Source organism: Macrobrachium rosenbergii, chromosome 48, assembly GCF_040412425.1.
Source record: "Macrobrachium rosenbergii isolate ZJJX-2024 chromosome 48, ASM4041242v1, whole genome shotgun sequence".
Lineage (NCBI taxonomy): Eukaryota > Metazoa > Arthropoda > Malacostraca > Decapoda > Palaemonidae > Macrobrachium > Macrobrachium rosenbergii.
Genome location: NC_089788.1, coordinates 72,937,684 through 72,962,784, shown reverse-complemented (window position 1 = coordinate 72,962,784; position 25,101 = coordinate 72,937,684). Strand labels below are relative to the sequence as shown.

The 25,101-nt window shown below is 37.8% G+C and overlaps 1 protein-coding gene across 1 annotated transcript in view; it reads left to right on the top strand.

Annotated features, from left to right (window-relative positions):
• The first annotated feature begins 321 nt into the window (after window positions 1-321).
• LOC136831528 (uncharacterized) overlaps window positions 322-25,101 on the top strand; it is a 178,165-nt gene continuing 153,385 nt past the window's right edge. The window contains exon 1 of the mRNA XM_067092098.1: window positions 322-734. Within this exon, the coding sequence (XP_066948199.1) occupies window positions 503-734 (232 nt within the window). The 5' untranslated portion in view covers window positions 322-502. The remainder of the gene's footprint in view (window positions 735-25,101) is intronic.

Below are 25,101 nucleotides of genomic sequence, written 5' to 3'. Positions count from 1 at the left end.
ATAAATTCTGGTTTGTATAACCACTAAAATCACATGATCCGGAAAATGGTTGTGTGTTTGGACGTATACACGCATACACATATGAGGCTTATATGTGTGTGTGTGTATGTGTGTGTACATACAAATCATGAACCTCCTGACATCTCGCTGAGTGATCAAGTCTTGAACTTGAACCCATTACCTTAAAAAAAATATTGCACACTTCAACCCTCCTGAAGCAAAGGAGCTTTAATGCATGCAAAAGGATTAAGTCGAAGGAGGGGGTAGGAAGGATGCAAAAGAGCTGGTGGCAGTAGGATGTGAAGGGGGGGGGCCTCCTAGGAGATCGAGGGAGGGAAGGAGGGAGGGAGTCTGCTCACCAAGGGAAGGCTATAAAAGGGGCTGGCACCCACCACGGGCGCTTCAGTTAGCCGACGGTGCGCGCCGCGATTACACATCCACGCACTAACATTGGACTATTTCCGTTTGGCCCCCCTACACGCTAAAAACGAAAGGAAGAATTATGGCAAAGCACAGTACAGGGGTTCGGTTGTGGGTATTACTTCCCCTGCTGGGATCGTTCCTAGGCACTGGCGTGCCCGGTGCCCAGGCTTTCACCCCAAAGTCAGTGGATGGGAAGTTGGTAGTGCCAGATACGACAAGGATTGATAATTCGGTCTTGAAGGCATCGGAGGCGGACACATTTCTCTCCCTCTGGTTCATCTACTTGCTCGACGAACCCGTCCATGTCTCAAGTAAGTTCTGTGAAGTTTGGCGATGTCGTCGTCGGCTCCTTTGCGAATTAAAATAGCTATCAAAACTGGTGACTGGATGTCAGGGTTGCACTAGTCTCCAGGACGACAGCGCCTTTTTCATATTCAGTTTCATTTCAGTTCTTCGCACCAACATGTTTAAAGACAATATTCATCATCATGAAAATCACATCTTACACGGATATTCCAATTAATAATGCAGTCGAGTTTTCAAAGCAGTGCTGGTTGACGCATAATCATAATTTTCCTATAGTATCGATACAAACACGGACACCATATGAAAGATTAAATTCCAGTGTATCTGCAGTAACTACAAAATAATAATAATAATAATAATAATAATAATAATAATAATAATAATAATAATAATAATAATAATATTGTAATCTTCTCAGCCAGTTGTGATATACGAGGTAAACTTCTATTCCTGATGAATATTCAAGGTTCAAGTTAAAATTTCTCCGACGAGCGCCATGTCTATCTACGGCACTTGCAGTGAAAGAAAAAAAAAAACGATAAAAATAAATATGAAAAAGAAATCGATTCCTGAACAGTTCAAGTGAATCTTCAAAAGGAAAGTTCAGAATAAAACGATAGCCTTTGCTTTAAGGTGTTCGTATGACAAAACTCTTGTTATTTATCGATGATGATAATACCGAGATAGTTCATTCTCAAAGCCGAAACAAAACTATCGCTGGAAAACTATTTAATGACACTTGACTACCTTGCGAAAGAGAGGGAAGGTTAAACGCAGGGAGGCAGACGGAGGTAATTTGGGGAGGGGGGGGAGGGAGGTACCCCGAACGTTGCAAGTCGAGGTCAGGCACTGAATCAGGTCAAGAGTACTGAGGGAGAGAGGAATATAGTCAAGAGAGAGAGGGAGAGAGGAGGGAGGGAAGAAGGTGAGGAGTTGCAAGGATTACTCCCACTGAAGGGGCCACGTTTTCCTTTGAGGTGATTTTTTCTTGGGCCTTCTGCCACCTGATAAATTTTCCACTGGAGGCAACAGCTTTAAAAGGTGCTTCGTGCCTTTCAAAAACCTTAATGTCACAAACCCCTGCTTAACTATCAAGATTTCTCGTGTTTTGTGCCTGTCAAAAACCTTTATACCATAAAGCCCTGCTTATCTATCAAAATTGTGTTTTGTGCCTTTCGAAACCCTTAATACCACAAAACCCTACTTAACTATCAAAAATAGGGTATTTTGTGCCTTTAGAAAACCCTAATATCACAAAACCTGCTTAGCTATCAACCTTTAGTGTGTTTTGTGCCTTTCAAAAGCCTTAATACCACAAAACCCTGCTCAACTATCAACATTTAGAGTGTCTTGTGCCTTTCAAAACCCTTAATACCACAAAACCCTGCTCAACTATCAACATTTAGAGTGTCTTGTGCCTTTCAAAACCCTTAATACCACAAAACCCTGCTTAACTATCAAAATTTAGTGTTTTGTGCCTTTCAAAAGCCTTAATACCACAAAACCCTGCTTAACTATCAAAATTTAAGTGTTGTTTGCCTTTCAAAACCTTAACACCCCAAAACCCTGCTTAAAAATAAAAATAAAAATACTTAGAAAATTTACTTTAAAATAATGTGATATAACCCATTAGACGTTTATGATGAAAAGGCACCAAAAACTGTCGAAATTCAATCTTTACACATTTCCATAACAAGTTTCAGGAATATGTAATTATGAGCAATGAAGGCAACGAACGAGACACCGCCGCTGCCCTCTTGGCTACAATAACTTTCGGTTCTGTTCACGAAATAACAGCTGAAGCGTTACAGAACACGATGCCAGATGAAGAATAACATTAAAATGGTACGTTTTGAGTGTCGGCTCATTATAATTTTGTTTTCTGTCATGCGTCCGTGGGGAGATTTTCTCAATTTACTCTACAAACATTTAACTTGTATAAAAAAAAAGAGATCATTTTCAACCTTTAAACTTTGCAAAGACCTTGCAACGCGATCAGTTCCACATCATGTTTACTCACTGACTAGCCACATTAATATGATTGAAAAACGTGATACCTTATCACGTTCATACCCCGGAAGGGTAACCACCTCATATAAAATACATGCGTATTCAACCAGAGTAAGAGAGATGAAATTCATAGCTTCTGTGAATGTTATTAGTACAGAAAACTGGTCAGAGGAGGGGGAACATTCAAAAACGATTCTTAAAATATTCAGAAACGTGGTCATAAGTGCTTATGCAGATGACCCAAGTGACGAAATTGTGGTCATCAAATGCAAAGCTCGTCAATTACCCAGACATAATAATAATGACACCGATAAGAACGGGACGACTTCACATATTCTTTCTCAATCTCTCTCCGAGTAAACAAACACTTCTTATCAGGGGACTTAACGACCTAAGTGATTGACACGGCAGAGAGACCTGGGCAGAAGGTCAAGAAATCTGAAGCTGAGAAAAGTGAAAACATTAGATTCGAGGGGCGGGGATGGTTAACCTTCCTCGGGATCTATTTTAAATATTATATGAGGCCTCTCGCTGTTTTCACTGCGGGGGGCTCGCAGTTGCTGAAAAAGGTTAAGGCGACATCGCCGGGAAAATGATTTTATTCTTCATCATATTCGCTGGTGTTTCAACTGCGTTTTCTGTGTCTTTTAACGTTCCCCCCCACCAGACTCGTTCTGTCATCACTGATATTTCAACTGAGTTTTCTATGTATTTTATTTTTGGGGGTCCTCCTAACGCCCCGTCAACTTGTTCCATCAGGCGGGTCAGTTTCTGCTCTTCGCTGAAATTTTGGAGGTTTCAAAGTCTCCTTCTGAGGAATCGAATTCATTCCTGTTCTCTGCTGACGTCGCGTGAATTCAGGCTCATCGGTTTCATTTCTTTATTCCCTCATATTTATCTATTTATCACCTTTACCTTTAACCTGTCTCTCTCTCTCTCTCTCTCTCTCTCTCTCTCTCTCTCTCTCTCTGTGCAGGCTGACTTCCTTTACCTTACAGACCTTACAGTTCGTTCGGGTTGCCCCACGTCCCTCAGTGTGAGGCACCTCTTGGGTTTATTGTCTGTTGACAGAGAGAAATTCATCAACCCGAGTCTGCAGAAGAGCACAGACACTAATTTGATGTGCTTCTCATAAAATATGACTGCACAAAATCATTGCGTTGAAGGTTTTCTTCTTCATATAATTATATGACTTCGATCTCGCCCAGAGATATGAAATCTCATTAGCTCGCAGACAATTATCCAAACTGCAGATGAAGTCTGATAAAGTGTTTATCTCTGTTCTTCTTTCGAATCCGATTATGGAAGCCGGAACGGTGCCTGATAAAACAGCACTGAAAAAGGGTCCTTCTGCATTGCTCACATATATAATACAATGACACTGTCTTGTCACAAGTACAGCACAGCTGCTTGGAAAGTACTATAAACCATTTAACTGCCTTATCTCTTCTGTAATTTCTCCAATATTGTCTGTCCTTGCTTTGTTCATTACCTTTATATATGTATATATATATATATAGTGAGCATGTCTACGCCGTTATCTTTTCAACTGCACATGAAACATGATCTTGAAGTCACAGACGCTTATTTTGAATACCTGACTTTTTCTGATATGAATAACAGGGACTGACTTTGTCCTTTTTGTACAGTTTTCCTTTGTTCAGACCAGTAGTAAAGTCCCCCCAACCCCACAAAAAAACTTGCCAGACAAAAGCTCAAGGCAGCAGGTTAAGTCAAATCGCTTCTGCTCATTTAGCAACCCGACAATACGGAACCTTAGTTTTCCGGGTCGTATGAACCGTAGCTTCTCGAGCGTAGCGTATTACCTCCCCACCGCCCTCCGGGCACAATCCCTCGTACTCCAGAGCCCTTCCGACGGGTGACAAGCGCGTCAACTGAATGTCATGGCCTGTTAAAACTTAGAAGAAATAGTTTGCCCCTTTTTTGGAGGGCTAATGTCTCCAGTTCAGTCCAGTTTCATGGAACCGTAGGCCATCACATCCACTATGAGCGGTTGACAACCAAAAAATGCTCCCGGTAGGAGGGTAGCGCCATCAGTGCACCTCCTGCAGTGCACTGTAGACATTAACTCAAGGTTCTTTGCAGCGTCCCTTCGGCCCCTAGCTACAACCTCTTTCATTCCTTTTACTGTACCTCCGTTCATATTATCTTTAGTGTAACTTACTTTCTATCCTCTCCTGATAATTGTTTCATAGTGATACTGCGAGATTTTCTTCCTGTTACACCTTGAAAACCTCCTATGCTCTCAATTTCCCTTTCATCGTTGAATGACCTCACAGGTCCCAGCGCATGGCCTTTTGGCCTAAATTTTATATTCCAATTCCAATTCCTACAAAAAATGCTCCCCTAATGCGATCATCATCCATGGACGGCTGGATACCGCCTTCACAAAAGATAGGGTCAGGAAAAGACTCAAAAACATTCAAAGACTCAAAAACATTTAAAGACTCAAAAACATTTAAAGACTCAAAAACATTTAAAGACTCAAAAACATTTAAAGACTCAAAAACATTTAAAGACTCAAAAACATTTAAAGACTCAACAACATTTAAAGACTCAAAAACATTTAAAGACTCAAAAATGGCAGAAGAAACTTTCCAGGCGACCTTTCTGGGAACGCGACGAATTATGTTAGAAAAATGGGGATCCTTATATGGAGCAGAGGGAAGCAGTGGGCGGAACCAAAGTGACACAAAGTTGCCATAAAGGGGAGTGAAGGTTTTCCACGCATGTGACTGAAATTTGAGCGCGGTCCCGGTCAGGCGAGGGTGACAATCGGCCAAGATCACATCGGTGCAGAAGGAAAGTCAAACTCGCTCTTTCTATGGCTGAGTAACTTGGCATGGGTCATTCAGTTCTGTAAGGGCACCAACGGCGTATCAATTGTTGAAGTATAAAGAACACAAGAGCATTTGTTTGCTCAGTGAAGCATTATCGTTCTGACACATGTATGATTTCAGAGTGGAAAGGACTGACAGTCTGACTGAACGTTGTAATGGAGCCGCTTTGAAAAATACGAACGATTTCACGAACACGAGCCAAAAAAAAAAAAAAATTTCTACACGGAAAAGATACTACTTTATGGGAAGAGGGCCATAAACCAGAATGAACAGGTGATACTGAAGGACACACGCACAATATATTATTTTTTCACACGGAAGACATTTCTGACAAGCCTAAATAACGCCTAAAACGTACGCTGAAGAATTCACTGAGAAACATAACCCCAACACTGACCAGTTGTATCTTAATTCAGTAGCAACTTTCCATTTTTATTACAGAACTGTGCATCTAAAATGCTAACCATTCTTATGACCAACGCCCTTGAATATATACTGAAACTATAGGCAGGATGATGTAAATGTCCGACGAGAGAAAATAAAAATAAATTTCATGCAACATCTGAGTTCAACTTGAAGAATTCGGGGTGGTGAGCCCATAAATACTTCTCTTACTGACACCATGAATGGTTCTTCTTGATGTTGAATGAAGACACTTCTGGTTAATTTTGGAAGTATAAGATCATTTTACGTTCTGGTTAAAAAATGACAACCTTTAAACGTAACACTTTAAGAACCTGCAGACATATGTCCCTTTAAATGTCTGCTTCGGTTTCTTGATAGTTAGAAAAATATAATGAATGTTAATAAGTCCTTAAAAGTCCAAAGGTTTCAGCATTCACTCTCCGTCTGAGTAAATTAAAAGGAATGTTAATAAGTCCTTAAAAGTCCAAAAGCTTCAGCATTCACTCTCCGTCTGAGTAAATTAAAAGGAATGTTAATAAGTCCTTAAAAGTCCAAAAGCTTCAGCATTCACTCTCCGTCTGAGTAAATTAAAAGAATGAATAAGTTCTTAAAAGTAAAAGCTTCAGCATTCCCTCTCCGTCTGAGTCAAGTCAAAAGGAATGTTAAAAGTCCAAAAGCTTCAGCATTCACTCTCCGTCTGAGTAAACTAAAAGGAATGTTAATAAGTCCTTAAAAGTCCAAAAGCTTCAGCATTCACTCTCCGTCTTAGTAAACTAAAAGGAATGTTAATAAGTCCTTAAAAGTCCAAAAGCTTCAGCATTCCCTCTCCGTCTGAGTAAATTAAAGGAATGTTAATAAGTCCCAAAAAGTCCAAAAGCTTCCAGCATTCACTCTCCGTCTTAGTAAACTAAAAGGAATGTTAATAAGTCCAAAAGTCCAAAAGCTTCAGCATTCACTCTCCGTCTGAGTAAATTAAAAGGAATGTTAATAAGTCCTTAAAAGTCCAAAAGCTTCAGCATTTACACTCCGTCTGAGTCAATCAAAAGGAATGTTAATAAGTCCTTAAAAGTCCAAAAGCTTCAGCATTCCCTCTCCGTCTGAGTAAATTAAAAGGAATGTTAATAAGTCCCAAAAAGTCCAAAAGCTTCAGCATTCACTCTCCGTCTGAGTAAATTAAAAGGAATGTTAATAAGTCCCAAAAAGTCCAAAAGCTTCAGCATTCACTCTCCGTCTGAGTAAATTAAAAGGAATGTTAATAAGTCCCAAAAAGTCCAAAAGCTTCAGCATTCACTCTCCGTCTGAGTCAATCAAAAGGAATGTCAATAAGTCCCAAAAAGTCCAAAAGCTTCAGCATTTACACTCCGTCTGAGTAAATTAAAAGGAATGTCAATAAGTCCCAAAAAGTCCAAAAGCTTCAGCATTCACACTCCGCCTGAGTAAGAAGTTTCACGTTATATCTGGTGGACGCCATAGTGGCGTGACACTGGCAGGCCTCTTTCAGAACATCATTAGACACTTCCTGGTTCTCTCTCTCTCTCTCTGTCTCTGTCTCTCCTCTCTCTCCCTGTCTCTCTCTCTCTCTCTCTCTCTCTCTCTCTCTCTCTCTCTCTCTCTCTCTCATTCCTGGTCATTGACTGGGGCTGCTACCCTGTCGCTAGAGCCCAATAAATTGTTCTCGTTATGTCCGCCCGTATTCGCATCCTTTCTCTACCCTAATCTTTTTGTCGCTCTTTCTCTGTATTTATCATCTTCTTCTTTGTGTTTTGGCGAGGAATTGTCAGCCAGTTGTTTGCAAATCTTTATCCAGTCCTACATTCAACATACTTTGTATTCTGATCAAGAATGATCAATTGCGTATTCACATACCTTTTTAAAGTGTCTGCATTTATTTCATGCTTCCTTACATAATATCAACTTTTTTTTTTTAAATGAACACAACATCCCTTGGAAAATTGCATTTCGAGTCAATGGCCCCTGTGGTGGGTTTGTTCCATATGAAATGGGGTTCGTCTCCTGAATAATAATAATATATATTACCATACATTTAATCCTGAGCTCATAACTTCATTCTCTCTCTTAGTCAATACCAAAGAACAAGTTCACTAAAGGCAGACCATCCACGACTGCAATTAAGAAGTTATTTTATAATTAGCCAGCCACTTTTTTAAGAGCCAAGTTAAGATCGTATTCATAAAAAAAAGAGGAAATGTATTGTTCAGTAATTACGCCCTTCCCTTTACAATAAAGCTACATGCAGTTCCGGGATAATCTTTGGAAGGGAGACAACAAGGTAACGTTGCCTTCGCATTGTCAAGTACCGTTATTCTGCTGCATTATTTACTATGTTATATATTAACTCCAACACTGACCGGGTATATGTTAATTCAGTATCACCTCTCCAGTTTTATTGCAAAATTGTGTAGACAAAATGCTAGGCATTCTTATGACCAGCATTCCTGAATATATAATGAAGCTATATGCAAGATAATGTAAATGTCCAATAATCCAGAAAGACTTAGGGTAAAATGTACAGGCATGCAAATACGTTATGTTTATGTTATATTTGTGTAAACAAATATTATATATATATATATAAATATATACATATATATATATATATATATATATATATATATATATATATATATATATATATATATATATATATATAATGACACATTCTTATTATTATGATTATTCATAACGCACCAAAAAGACTCTCAACTGACTAAAAAGCTTCCACAGAAATGAATTATCACACGCAGAAAAACAAAGCACCTATTAGTGGAAAAAAAAAAAGTTTCATTACGGATACTACAAAACTTAGTAATTAATAGACTGACGATATTTCACTCTATTTATTTCATGTACAGGAAGAGAGCTCTAAAAACCCCACCCTTCAACACGGACCTTATCAAAGAGCAAAGTTATACTCGAAAACTCCCAACCAGAAAATTCCTGGCACTTGCTAAACGCTGACAATACACCTCACAAACACATCCATTTCGTGCAACAGGTCATTCAAATTCCTCCAGCGCACCGACGACTTGTCACTATCTTTATTGTCAATTCTAGCAGCAACCGAATAGGAATCTGGCGATCAATAATATGACCCCGAGCTGCCTATGGGGCGTCAGGGGTGAATGGCGAATACCTCTGACATGAGTTCCCTGTTTGGACGCCCCATAAAATCTGCATCGCTAGGCAACCGAAGGTTTGCCTTTCCCACTCAAACCAGCGGACATATAAATAGATAAAGATGTATTCATATCGACAGTCATATCTAGAAGCCCAGCCGTAAGTCACAAGTCACCCAAGTGATTTGACAGTCAGGCAGATAAGGTTACAGAATCTCCTTAACACTTTACGGTGGGTGGTCAGGTTTGTGGGTGGTGTCTCTTCAGCCGTCACATCACTGTCGGAGGTCATCTAAGGTCGGTTCTCTCCCTATCTATCTATCTACATGTATATTCTCCCAGCCCTGTCTTTTAACATTTTAATTCAGAGGGAAATAGATGCTCCTGGTCGTTTAGCATCAAGGAGAAAAATACAAAGATCCAAATATATTGAGATAAATCTTAAATCATCAAAGATGAATATGTGGTAACAATTAAAAGTAAATAAAGACCATTCCCCGTATTACAAAACCTTGAGTTCTTCGTTAAAACAAACAGACTTGATGACAATTCAACTTCAATCAACTTTTTTTCCACTCCTCTCGGTAACAATACCCTTACCAAATTAAACAGCTGAGTAAATAAATCTTTTAAAAGTAATGCTTCCTCGCACTTGATAACTGACACTGGTTCATAATAATATACTATTTATTTTCTGTAACAAGCGGTTAAAAACAATTGTAGATTACAGTGGCTGTCGAATTTGAATGTCGAGGTTCAAAGTGATCTGGCTTCTGACCTATCTTTACATTGTAAATATTTTATAAGGCAATTTTCACTGCAGTCCACACAGAGCTAAAGGGCAAAAAATAAATGTATAATGAATAAAAATAAATAAAAAACTAATGACATGAATGTGCAAACATCAAACAAAAGTTCTGGGGTGAGTGAAGGCAGACAATGACGTTTTTGGAAGCTATGAACTTAAGAATTCTTTGATCCTTATTCAGGCGGAAATACAATGAAAGAAAACGAAATAAATGACATTGCAGTAAAACCCCAAAATCAATCCGGAAGAGGAAAAGACCAGGTCCCCTTAGAGAGATCAACAGAGAGCCCAGAGGGGTGTGGGGACAAGGTGCCAGAGACGAGACAAAATCCTCCACTCGAAAAAGAAGCTTGGTCAAAACCCATTAAGCGAGAAAAGGTCACGGTGCCCTATGACTAAGGGAAGTTCTTGAAGGGTCCCCATCAGCTGGTAAAAGGACTGAAGTGGCACTCTTAGTGGCCTTTCTTCTTTCTTTTTTTTTTTTTTTTTTTAACTCGAGCAATGACTTCCCTTCATCATTACACTTGTCTCAGAGACCTGGGCGGCTGCTGTGTGAAGCTGCAGCTCTGCACAATGGGGTCGTTTGATTTGACCTTTTTCTCCGCTGTTCTTAGCCGACCCGTTTATTTGGGGTTAATGATATGTGTTTGTTTTATCTGACAGCATGTTTGGGCAATCGTGTGGCCTTAAATACCTTAGGTTTAGATTTCCTTGCAAGGGGAACTGGAATGTTTTGAAAGACTGAATATTTTAGGTTTTGAATTTTCCTTGCAAGAGGAACTGGAATGTTTTGAAAGACTGAAGATTTTAGGTTTTGATTTCCTTGCAAGAGGAACGGGAATGTTTTGAAAGACTGAATATTTTAGGTTCTGAATTTTCCTTGCAAGAGGAACTGGAATGTTTTGAAAGTCTTTTAGGTTTTGATTTCCTTGCAAGAGGAACTGGAATGTTTTGAAAGACAGAATATTTTAGGTTTTGAATTTTCCTTGCAAGAGGAACTGGACTGTTTTGAAAGACTGAATATTTTAGGTTCTGAATTTTCCTTGCAAGAGGAACTGGAATGTTTTGAAAGACTGAATATTTTAGGTTTTGAATTTTCCTTGCAAGGGAACTGGAATGTTTTGAAAGACTGAATATTTTAGGTTTTGAATTTTCCTTGCAAGAGGAACTGAATGTTTTGAAAGACTGAATATTTTAGGTTTTGAATTTTCTTGCAAGAGGAACTGGAATGTTTTGAAAGACTGAATATTTTAGGTTTTGATTTCCTTTGCAAGAGGAACTGGAATGTTTTGAAAGACTGAAGATTTTAGGTTTTGATTTCTTTGAAGAGGAACGGGAATGTTTTGAAAGACTGAATATTTTAGGTTTTGAATTTTCCTTGCAAGAGGAACTGGAATGTTTTGAAAGTCTTTAGGTTTTGATTTCTTGCAAGAGGAACTGGAATGTTTTGAAAGACTGAATATTTTAGGTTTTGAATTTTCCTTGCAAGAGGAACTAGAATGTTTTGAAAGACTGAAAATTTTAGGTTCTGAATTTTCCTTGCAAGAGGAACTGGAATGTTTTGAAAGACTGAATATTTTAGGTTTTGAATTTTCCTTGCAAGGGGAACTGGAATGTTTTGAAAGACTGAATATTTTAGGTTTTGAATTTTCCTTGCAAGAGGAACTAGAATGTTTTGAAAGACTGAATATTTTAGGTTTTGATTTCCTTGCAAGAGGAACTGGAATGTTTTGAAAGACTGAATATTTTAGGTTTTGAATTTTCCTTGCAATAGGAACTAGAATGTTTTGAAAGACTGAATATTTTAGGTTCTGAATTTTCCTTGCAAGAGGAACGGGAATGTTTTGAAAGACTGAATATTTTAGGTTTTGAATTTTCCTTGCAAGGGGAACTGGAATGTTTTGAAAGACTGAATATTTTAGGTTTTGAATTTTCCTTGCAAGAGGAACTGGAATGTTTTGAAAGACTGAATATTTTAGGTTTTGATTTCCTTGCAAGAGGAACTGGAATGTTTTGAAAGACTGAATATTTTAGGTTTTGATTTCCTTGCAAGAGGAACTGAAATATTTTGAAAGACTGAAGATTTTAGGTTTTGATTTCCTTGCAAGAGGAAGTGGAATGTTTTGAAAGACTGAATATTTTAGGTTTTGAATTTTCCTTGCAAGAGGAACTGGAATGTTTTGAAAGTCTTTTAGGTTTTGATTTCCTTGCAAGAGGAAGTGGAATGTTTTGAAAGACTGAATATTTTAGGTTTTGAATTTTCCTTGCAAGAGGAACTGGCATGTCTTGAAAGACTGAATATTTTCTGATAACTATGACATTATCTGTAAGAGTAATTCTTTACAAAGTAATTCTATAAATATGACTGACATTCATCATTTACATCACTCCAATAACATTTGTCGCCATTCATACGGATAAATTACAAATCCCCACAAAAAAAAACTTACGAAAATTAGAAATTACAACACGCCACAAGCCATTTCCATAATGACGAATTCTATTCGTGGTGAATAATCTCTGAGATTACAAATCATCTCTGGAAACTGTCAATCACAACTTATGAATATAAAATACTCGTCTCTCGCCATGATGCTCTCCGACCGTAATTCTCCTCAAAATTGTTCGAGTCAAGAAAAAAAATAAATTCAATCCAATTGCAGGTAATCATTATAGAGAGTCTAACCGAGGATTCTCTGTCCATCCAACCGTGTAAATAATGAAGAACACATCTTAATCGTAAAAGATCTCGTACGAGACACACACTGGACTTCCTGTATATAATAGTGTAGTTTATCTTTTGAGGAAGTTCAAGTGCAGGTACAAGACAATTTATGCAAAATCAGCAGTAAATGTATGAAGGTGATATTCTGGTTTCATACATGTTGGGAGAATGGAGCGGAAAAAATCAGATTTATGATATAAGTATCTCACTGAAAGAGACGCCACGAGAAGAGGGAATATGAAAAGATATTAGGCTTTTAAGAAACTGTCATGAATGTAAGAAAGTGAGATTCATGACTGCATTACGAGTAACTTAAAGAAAGACGTCACAGAAAGTGGGAATATGAAAAGACATAAATCAAGCCCATATCCTTCGCTGCTAAAACTCATGATAAATGGTATACAAACACTGGTAAAATTTTAATATATATCAACGAAAAACAAACTTAATCTTCTTCTTGAAAAGAAGACAATGCAAAGACGACGTAACTTTAAACATTTCTCATTTTTTGGTCCTTTCTAGCTACTGTTACTAAGACCACCTCGCAGAGGGGGTGGGGAGGGGGGTTTCAAAACCTGCTTTTCTTCACACGTACTTTCTCTCTGAGGGCCATTATAATGCGAATGTAGTTCCTCAGTCCTTCTACGACTACGGTCTCTCTGGCATCGCTATCTCCGCTCTGTGCCCACTTGTGGCATAGCAGAGTAATGGCTTCTTGAGAGTAAATGCCCAGTCTTTTTTTTCAATCAGTGGTTCAGACTATTCCAAATGTCAAAAGTCGGGAGGAAGTTATGGCTTGGATTATTTAGATAAAAATGGACCTCTAGTGGAAGTTATGGCTTGGATTATTTAGATAAAAATGGACCTCTAGTGGAAGTTATGGCTTGGATTATTTAGATAAAAATGGACCTCTAGTGGAAGTTATGGCTTGGATTATTTAGATAAAAATGGACCTCAAGAGGAAGTTATGGCTTGGATTATTTAGATAAAAATGGACCTCAAGAGGAAGTTATGGCTTGGATTATTTAGATAAAAATGGGCCTCAAGAGGATGTTACGGCTTACTCAGATTATTTAGATAAAAATGGATCTCATGAGGAAGTTATAGCTTGGATTATTTAGATAAAAAAGAACCTCAAGTGGAAATTATGGCTTGGATTATTTAGATAAAAATGAACATCAAGAGGAAGGTATGGCTTACTCGGATTATTTAGGTAAAATATACCCCAGGCCAGGTATTCCACATCATCTACCTGTACGGAAACGTACAAGTCCAATTTCCAATAACTAATGGGCCAGAAAACATATTTGCCCGTAAAAAATACCAACGCCGGTCACTGGCTGTTGATTAAAATTCCAGTTCCTTGTCCACCAACGCTTTCTGTTTAATCTGATTTTTTATACACAAGCCCTTTTTCTCTAAGCCACTGGTTGACAGGAGAAATCTCCTTGGCGTCGTTGCAAAACTTAGCCCGCCTCATGAACGCGAGCTTAAATACGATGACTTTGATTTTGGTATCATGGGAATAATTCACAATGAAGAGAGAAAACTTGAGCCACAAAAAATCTTTACTGTGAGGCAAAGGAATGATGGAAATAAAAAAAAAAATTGGTTGAGTCCACGCTGCAAATTGCTCTATTAAATAGAACTTTTACTTATGAATTTAGGAAAACATCTAACTGCATGCTTTATATATATATATATATATATATATATATATATATATATATATATATATATATATATATATATATATATATATAATAATAAATATATATGCATTTGTGGATGAGTAAATATTATATACAGGTGCATATTAAAAATTATATGGTTAAAAATAGGTTATAAGAAACTGAAACTCAAGCCTCTTTTAACTCTTAAGTCACTCTGAAAGAAGCCGACTAACCAGAAACACCACAATGATTACCCGTAAAAAAGAACTTGAACTGGATGCTTCTCAAGACGGGTCGGCTCTGGCGCACACGCACGGGGGGAGAGAGAGAGAGAGAGAGAGGATATGAATAGACTTTTATATACACATATATACATACACACATACATACATATATATATATATACAGTATATATACATATATATCTATCTATATATAAGTACATATGTATAGATATATATTTATTTATTTATTTATTTATTTATTTATTTATTTATTTATTTATTTAGAGAGAGAGAGAGAGAGAGAGAGAGAGAGAGAGAGAGAGAGAGAGAGAGAGATATGATTAGAAGTTTATATATAGATATACATATATATATAACACACACACATATATATACAAGAGAGAGAGAGAGAGAGAGAGAGAGAGAGAGAGAGAGAGAGAGAGAGAGAGAGAGAGAGAGAGAGAGAGAGACTGCAAAACTCAAACATCAAAGCGTACCAGAGAAAAAAAAAACCAAAAGTTTTTCATCGACGAAGTTCATTCAGACAAAAGGAAAATAACGGAACGGGGTCTATGACACAAAAAACCAATCTACCAAAACAAAAAAAATGAATAATAACAGAAAAATCCAGCACAATGAAACACAAGAAGAGCAGAACTACCAGTCAGAGACAAGAGCTGCATGCAACAGGCAGCAGACGCAACGCTACGCCTTTGCGGCAGCGGCAAAATGCAAAAAATAAAAAAATGGGCAAAGCTGACAATAATGATCTTGATTAATGCATCCCACGGTTGAAATGTCAATGTCGCCCCTTCGCACGCAAGACCAAAGACTCGCTTTCTCTGTAGTAGACAAGGAGAAGAAGAAGAAGAAGGAGAGGAAGAAGAAGAAGAAGGCTGGGACTCATAAATATACCTCATTCAGTCATTGCACGGATATATGCATATGCGTGTGTGTGTGTGTGTCTGTGCGTGTGTGCATTCGGTCGCTTGCATGCGCGAGATCCTCTCAAGGTCTTGAGCTTTATATAACGGTTTGCACCTCTTCGCAAAATCTCTCGCCTCGACGCGGGACAAAGAAGCACACCCTCCCCAATTTGGTTTTTTCGTTGGGAATGTAGAGCGGTGTACGTAAGTCGGGCTTTCGTTGACAGAATAAAGGAGATGGCCTGGATTGATACGAGAGAGAGAGAGAGAGAGAGAGAGAGAGAGAGAGAGAGAGAGAGAGAGAGAGATTATTTTATGAGAATCTTCTTAACTGACTGCTTTTGTATGTGTGTGTGTAGGAGAGAGAGAGAGAGAGAGAGAGAGAGAGAGAGAGAGAGAGAGAGAGAGAGAGAGAGATTATTTTATGAGGATCTTCTTAACTGACTGCTTTTGTATGTGTGTGTAGGAGAGAGAGAGAGAGAGAGAGAGAGAGAGAGAGAGAGAGAGAGAGAGAGAGAGAGAGAGAGAGAGAGATGAGGATCTTTCTTAAGACTGCTTTGTGTGTGAGAAAGAGAGAGAGAGAGAGAGAGAGAGAGAGACTGCTTTTGTGGAATTATGAGGATCTTTCTTAAGACTGCTGTTGTGTGTATGCTTGTGTGTGTGCCTGAGAGAGAGAGAGAGAGAGAGAGAGAGAGAGAGAGAGAGAGAGAGAGAGAGAGAGAGAGAGAGAGACTATCTTCTTTTTCTTCAAATTCTGTACCTCCTCGGCGATATAGGTTAGCAATTTCACGAACCAGTTTCGGTCATCAAGAAGACTTTAGACCAGGACCCTCCCTCGGCCAAACCCGGCCCCCTTTCCCAAAAATGCCTGCCGCTGGAGCAGTGTCACAACTGAGAGAGAGAGAGAGAGAGAGAGAGAGAGAGAGAGAGAGAGAGAGAGAGAGAGAGAGAGCACAAAGGAGCCCTAAATCTGGCTGCATCCAGATCAAGCCCGCTGGAGGAGCCATCAGACCCGAAAAGCTGGCACACGAATTTCATGCAAAAGGAGAATTTTCCTTTCGCACAATAGCCGCGTTCCGATCGCCTTTGAGCTTACCCAAAAGTTCACCTAACAGTACTTGTCTAAAATACCGGTTCTCTTCAGGAATTGCTTTGGCATTTTAGGATACCCAGACACGCGATGGGGAAAAATGTACAAATTTAACCCAGTTCAACAGTCTCGGAGTTATAGTCATTTCGCTAACCTGGTCTATCGTATACTACAAGAGTTCCGTTGGAAAGTTATCGGCGCAAAAAATATGAATGGCCACCCCCAAGACTGAGGTATTATTGTCCAAGGACGCCATGAGACAAGTCACGACAAACCAGATGCTGCCGAGTTGAAGTTAAGCAAGGGGCTGGAGTAAACCACTAGAGGGAGAATAATTCGGGCGGTAAAATAAGCTCGCAATCATATTGCTATTCGGTAAAGCAATGTCACGATCATTATTCTAGACATTTTTCCTGGCCATTAATCCATGGCCAAAAGATATAAGCTGCTTGCAGGATTGCAATAGAAGTTCGAGTGCAATATGCTGAAGAATGGACGTGTATTCGGTTGAAAGTACAGCGCGCAGACGGCAAATTCTTATTGATATGCAAATGCACCACGGGGAGGAATAATTCTACAAGGAAAAATTCTAGCACTGATATAAATCCTGACCGGTTTTGCTTTGACTTTTCTTTGACAAATTTTCTCATTATCTCAGCAATATGAAGCTGACTTTGTATGCTATGTACCATTTAAATAAAATCTTTCTCAATACAGTTGAACCACTATTGAAAGATCTGACGCAGCATTGAATTATGAAATGATTTATTTATCTTTCCTCAAAGACTACGAGTATATCGGTTCAAACGTCCTAAGGGCCAGAATGACTCAATAACTGAAAGTTTAAACCGATTAAAAATGAAAACACACATGTTTTTACCAAATACTAAATGCTACAAACAAATATAAAAAGACCTCAACGAAATCAATCTGACCATGAAAAGTGAAGAACCAATTGATTTTTTCACAAACATTAAAAAACAAAAAAACTACTTTTATGGGCTGTGACATTTTCGTTTTAATAATTACTGCTTTCTCATCTTGTAATTTATAAACATTGGGGTCTTTAAGTCAACAGGATCTTTTTACGCGGTAATTATTTAATTGAAATTTAAAGGAAATGCCATTTTCGGTAATATTTATTTTTAGCAGCCTCTTTAACTATTATATAAATTTTGTTTGTAAAGGTAATGTTGCAACTCGTAATATTTCACTTTTGACAATGACCTTTCATAGTTTGTGCAGGTTTATCCACACAAGACTTTTACTCAAATATACAAATCACATGTATGTATTAATTGTACAAAGCAGACCGAAATATTACGGATAATTATATATATACCCATATATATATATATATATATATATATATATATATATATATATATATATATATATATATATATGTATGTGTGTGTACGTATGTATATGTTACGAGTTAGTTATATTTACTGCAGGGCTATATTGCTGTTTTCTGTCATTATTAGTATTTTACAGCTGTATGTAAAGAGTTACAAGAAACAAGGAACGTTTATTAGGCCATAGGCAAGGATCTCATAGAGGTTCAATTCAACAATCACTTCGTTTTGTTTATCTCAACAAACTGCACTCACCGCTACCACCTGTAGAAATGAGGAAAGATGAATCCCCACACGCTCAAGTTGATTTAAATTAAAAATATGGAACATTGCATTTGTCTCTTTAACAGTACAGTTTTGTTGAACTGACGAAATGAGCAACTGAGATACCCACACGTGCAGTTTAAAAGAAAATTTATAACTGTCAGATAAAACTGCACGTACTGGAGAATTCAAGAAACCGATGAAAAACCATGTTTTTCCAAAGACTAAAATCTATATAAAAATCAACGACATCTGACCATGAAACCCACACGAAACCACTGTTTTAAATTACTGCTATAATATAATAATCAACAGTATCTTCTTAATGAATTATAGGGCTATAATACCCACCGCAAATCGTCACTGATGAACAGTTTTATCCACACAAGACTACAAGGAGATTACAAAGCAGACCGAAACTTACGGATAATTATATTCACCCATTACCATTAAGGATTCTTTACGAGTTCGGCAGGGCCCCACAAGAGCGTCACCGCAAGGTGGGGATCTCATGGGTCGTTGATTGCCAGACTCCGGATGAGGAAAGATGCTCAGTCAAGTTGATTTAACTTGGAAATGACTTCTTCCTTGGGTGCTTATAAGAAAATTTCTGATACTTACTGGATGGTCTTTTAGCATATATATATATATATATATATATATATATATATATATATATATATATATATATATATATATATATATATATATATATATTATGTCGTAAGGTTAACAAAAGAAATAAAACCCAAAATAATGTAATAAAAAAATATTACGAATTTTCTCAAAATGTACACTTAGCTCTCAAAGCCCTCATGTAATTGCTGTGGGCCTGGTCATGACAAATAACGAGAAATTGTACAGAGGAAGAAAAAAAATGAATTAAAACTTAACTGTGCATTATGAAATAATGCAGTTTGTATATATCCATATTTTTAAACACACACACTCACATATACAGTATATATATATATATATATATATATATATATATATATATATATATATATATATATATATATATATATTATATATATATATATTAAATAATACCAAAAGCATTTGATAAGCTTCCACCTGACCTCAATATTTATATAACAATGCACTTTCCGAACCAATTTCGCAATGCTCTCCATAAACTTCCCACGTCAATCAAACCTATCTGAAGGCTTTCCTTTTCTCTTCATAATCGAAATGACTGACAAGACGATATATATATTTTCACACGAAAGATTTTCTTTTAATGAACGTGAACTAAACAAGTAAGAATTTGCCGAAGTTTCTTCGGCATAATCGAGTTTTCTGTACAGAGTATAATGTTGCACGAAACTCTCAGCCACGGCCCAAGAAACTCTCAGCCACGGCTCATGAAACTTTCAGCCACGGCCCGGTGTAACCTGTGCTGTTGGCACCTATCGGGGTGCCAGACGCACGATCACGGCTAACTTTAACCTTACATAAAATAAAATCTACTGAGGCTAGAGGGCTTCAATTTGATTTGTTTGATGATTGGAGAGTTGATGATCAACATACCAATTTGCAGCCCTCTAGCCTCAGCAGTTTTTAAGATCTGAGGGCGGACAGAGAAAGTGCGGACGGACGGACAAATAGCCATCTCAGTAGTTATCTTTCACAGAAAACTAATAAAAACTAAACGGCAAAATATAAATTTAAAGCACAGCAATTCTATCAAATCATGCTCGGTTGTACTGACCTTCCTGAACGATTTCGCAACATTAAAATTAAAGTGAGAATCGAAAGACTTCAATATCTTTTAACAGAAATACCATAAACAAAGTGAAAACTCCACCGAAAGCAAACACATTACCTTTTAAATTGCCATCTAAAAGAACCACATTTAACTCTTAATAAAAAATAAAAAACCTGAGAAGCGCACGGCAATTTCTTACAAAAAGCGAAGGCCGCCACAATTAGCCGCATGCGGTCTGACTGACGCCTCTGGCGTTGCGCAAATCGAAAGCACCAGTTGAGGTCAAATCCCTTAAAATTCTTATAAATATCTCCCATGGGGAATCAAGGCACAAAATCGACAAGTTCACAAACAGATCTGACTAATCGCTTGGGCGGTTTCTGTTGCGCCGTCTCCTTGTTACAAAGCAAGTTACTCAACCGCATAAAGAATGGCAATAAAATAAAAATTGTCATAAAAATCTCGTCATACTTCATGGCCACTGTTATGCGATGTCAAAAAATGAGAATAGAGATTTAACTGACTGCATGATCAGGCACTTTCCCTTTCTTTTTTTTTTTTTTTATAAGTCGCCTTCTTGTTGCCGAGATATTCAATACACGTGACTCCAGACACGTCGGTTCATTACGAATTGCCTCTAACCTCTCTCTGTCTCTCTTTATATATACATACACATATAATAATTATATATATATACACTATATATATATATATATAATATATATATATACATATATATATACATACATACTTACATGCATATATATTATAGTGTAATATATATATATATATATATATATTATAAAGGACCTATTCAAAATGGATGGTATCAAATGGAGTATTTATTTTGAATAAATACCCATTTGTGTCCAGTTTATGTACATACTACACAACAATTGATTGCATAAACGCCTAATATATTTATATATTTGTGCAAATACGTACACACAACTGATTGCATAAACGCCTCTATAAAAAGACTAAACATACATACCAATAAGAAAACGAATGACGTAGCCTACAACAAAGACTTCACAAGTTAATACAACACAATTAACAAATGTCAATATCGAAGTCTAAACAAACAAGCACACGGGCACACGCGTGCGCGCGCGCTGGCAAAACCTGTTGCATTCAAGCAAGCAATACGACACAAGACCTGTGAGCCATCTAACATTATAATGACCACCGAAATGTGACAACTTTGTCATCATATAAAATTAGTCTTATGAAACTGCATCTGTTGCACTCGGCACCTGGAAGCCATTACTGGCGGTGGTGGTGGTGAGGGGGGGGTGATCTGAGTCACCTCAAAGCAACATAAACAAAAGGGGAAATGAAATGACGCAAGATAAACAAAATGGGAAATTAAATGACGCAAGATAAACAAAATGTAAAATGGAATAAACCAAAGGGGAAATGGAATAATGTAAGATAAACAAAAAGGGAAATGAAATAACGCGAGAGGAACAAAGAGGGAAATGAAATAACGCAAGATAAACAAAATGGGAAATAGAATAACGTAAGATAAAAAAAAAAGGAAATGAAATAACACGAGAGGAACAAAAAGGGAAATGAAATAACACAAGATGAACAAAAATGGAAATGAGATAACATGAGGCTCACAAAAAGGGAAATGAAATAACGCAAGATGAACAAAAAGGGGAAATGAAATAAACGAGACTCACAAAAATGGAAATGAAATAACACGAGACTCACAAAAATGGAAATGAAATAACACGAGACTCACAAAAATGGAAATGAAATAACATGAGACTCAAAAATGAAATGAAATAATGAAAAAATGGGAAAAAATAACAAGATAAACAAAAGGGAAATAAATAACAAAAAAAAAAAAAATAAAAAAGGATGGAAAATGAGACACGAAACGATGATGACTCGTCACTTGAATCAACACGAACTAAGTCACTCGAGCGGAATTTTATCCTCAACTACGCAGGAAACTCCAAGTTCGGGATATCCGCCCCATGGCTATTGCCTATTTTGGTGTTTGAAACATAAACAGCGCTGTTGGGACTATGGGAGGAGGTTTAAGCCTGGGAGCAAATGAGGAACTGAATATTTGATTGTGAGGAGTTTTCAATGCGTGGGCATAATGGGAAGCGCTTAGTCTATTTCCTATCATTGTTTCGGGAGAGAGAGAGAGAGAGAGAGAGAGAGAGAGAGAGAGAGAGAGAGAGAGAGAGAGAGAGCTGATAAATAGCCCAATTTTTACTTTGGGCGGTGTCAGGTAATTCTTACACAATTTATAATTTTAAGTTCACAGAGAGAGAGAGAGAGAGAGAGAGAGAGAGAGAGAGAGAGAGAGAGAGAGAGAGAGAGAGAGAGCTGATAACTAGCCCAATTTTTACTTTGGGCAGAGACGTCAGGCAATTCTTACACAATTTATATTTTTAAGTTCAGAGAGAGAGAGATGGTAACTAGCCCAATTTTTACTTTGGGCGGTGTCAGGTAATTCTTACACAATTTATAATTTTAAGTTCACAGAGAGAGAGAGAGAGAGAGAGAGAGAGAGAGAGAGAGAGAGAGAGAGAGAGAGAGAGAGCTGATAACTAGCCCAATTTTTACTTTGGGCAGAGATGTCAGGCAATTCTTACAAAATTTATATTTTAAAGTTCAGAGAGAGAGAGAGAGAGAGAGAGAGAGAGAGAGAGAGAGAGAGAGAGAGAGAGAGAGAGAACAAAGACACGTTGCAAAACGATGTTTATGAAGGCCTGTCTAGACACGCAAATAATCACTTAAAGTCTTAGTCACTGTCACTTTGAGTTGATAATTTCTTAGGATTCATAACACGAGAACAGAACAATTTGAACAACCTATGAACAATTATGAACAATAATCATGAACAATCGGGGCAACGAATGACATCTCTACCGGTTTTAGTTCCTTTCGATTAATTATGTAAGAATTACATGACGTCCCAGCACCTATGGTAAACACTAGACTAGTTAACAGCTCTCTCTCTCTCTCTCTCTCTCTCTCTCTCTCTCTCTCTCTCAACTTATAGACATAAATCATGTATACCATACATCTTGCCAACCTGAAAAAATAGACATTTATCAGCCACTCGCCAGCACCCTAGCAGTGGGTGGATATGTCAGATGTCAGAGCCCAAAATAAAAATTACTCTAGCCAGTCTCTCTGTGTCTAGTTCTCAAAGCCAGTTAAAAAGTTTCACATGACGTAACCTGAGACGAACAACCGCCAGCACCCTACTTGGGTGGAAGTGATAAGACAACTCCAAGGAAGGAGGAGGAAGAGGAGGAGGAAGAACGCCCCCGAAGAGGAGGAGGAGGAGGAGGAGGAGGAGGAGGAGGAGGAGGAGGAGGAGGAGGAGGAGGAGGAGGAGGAGGAGGTGAGGCATTGCTTAAAAGAGTTGCTTCTTAATGCATCAGCGCTCACCTTCCATACAAATGACTGGCGATTTATTTCTTTTTATTCGGAGGGTGTTTAATAATTCTAGGGTAACTAATTACTGGCTGCCGGTGATGCTGGCATATAGCCAGGTTATCCTAATAATAACGATAACAATACACCGTTGGCGTAACGTTAAATATCTATAAGCTTAATGTAATGCCGGGTTAGCCTCTTTTGTTAATATGATAACGTCAGCTTTTTATGTTCCCTTCAATACGCAACCTACGTTCAGCTGTTTCCTCAAATGCATCACCATACCTTCTTGGACAATCTCTCTCTCTCTCTCTCTCTCTATCTCTCTCTCTCCGAGTCCCAACAAAATAACAAGAAACAAAGTTACCATTACCCTTAAGTAATCTCCGGTATGTAAGCGCTCATTACGCAAAGACCAAGTCTTTTACCATCTTTGTCAAGAGAACATCTCTATCTCTCTCTCTCTCCTCTCTCTCTCTCTCTCTCTCTCTCTCTCTCTCTCTCTGGGTGCCAGTTCATTCCCCAACACTACTGCAAAGCTTCTCAGCCCCCTCATTGAAATTCTCCTTGCAAAAAATACCCCCAAACACTAAAGGGATGACGCATGCAACTTTTACGTCGATAATGAGGTCCACCTAACCTCGGGTGACTCAACTATCTGAGTCGATCGCTTCCTGGAAACATACGCATAAATACGCAACGTGCTATCCGCGTGAGTCATCCCGTAAGGCGTGAGTTCCAGGAATTTGAACCCGAACATCTCACCTATTTGGAATATTTCCCACGAATTTGTAAGGAAACAGATCCAAGTCTGTTTCCTTTACTTATTTTTTTTTTTCTATTGGATAAGTGCATTAGGTTGCCTGTGCTATCTCCTTGTATTTTAATAATTTACTTATATTTTTATCTATTTATCTTTTTATTTAATTAATTTTTTTCTTTTTTAATAACTTATCTCTTCTTTCTCCGTTTCCCACTACCTTCTGTTACCTCTTTCAAATGAACACCATAATATTCTTTAGAAGCTCGAATTTCAAGTCAATGGCCCCTGTAGGCTTGTTCCATGTGAACGGGGTTCATCTTCTGAATAATAATAATAATAATAATAATAATAATAATAATAATAATAATAATAATAATAATAATAATAATAATAATAACACTTAGACTTGTTCACAGAGGGTACATGTAAGAGGAAATCTCCAGGATTGATTCTGCGACAATTCTTATAAATTAAATGTAAAAAAATATGGCATTACGGCTTCATTTATAATTGAGGGATTAACACATATACTGTAAGCATTAACTAAATGTCCAGTTTCTAAAGTGCCAACTAAAATGTCCAGTTTCTGAAGTGCAACTAAATGTCCAGTTTCTCAAGTGCAACTAAATGGTCAGTTTCTCAAGCGCCAACAAAAAGGCCAGTTTTTCAAGTGCTAACTAAATGGCCAGTTTCTCAAGTGCCAACTAAAGGTTAGTTTCTCAAGTGCAGCTAAATGGTCAGTTCCTCAAGTGCCGACAAAACGACCAGTTTTTCAAGTTCCAACTATATGGCCAGTTTCTCAAGTTCCAAATAAATGGCCAGTTTTTCAAGTGCCAACTAAATGGCCAGTTTTTAAAGTGCCAACTAAATGGCCAGCTTTTCAAGTGTCAACTAAATGGCCAGTTTCTAAAGTGCCAACTAAATGTCCAGTTTTTCAAGTGCAACTAAATGGCCAGCTTTTCTCAGGCGCCAATAAATGGCCAGTTTTCAAGCCAGTTTCCCAAGT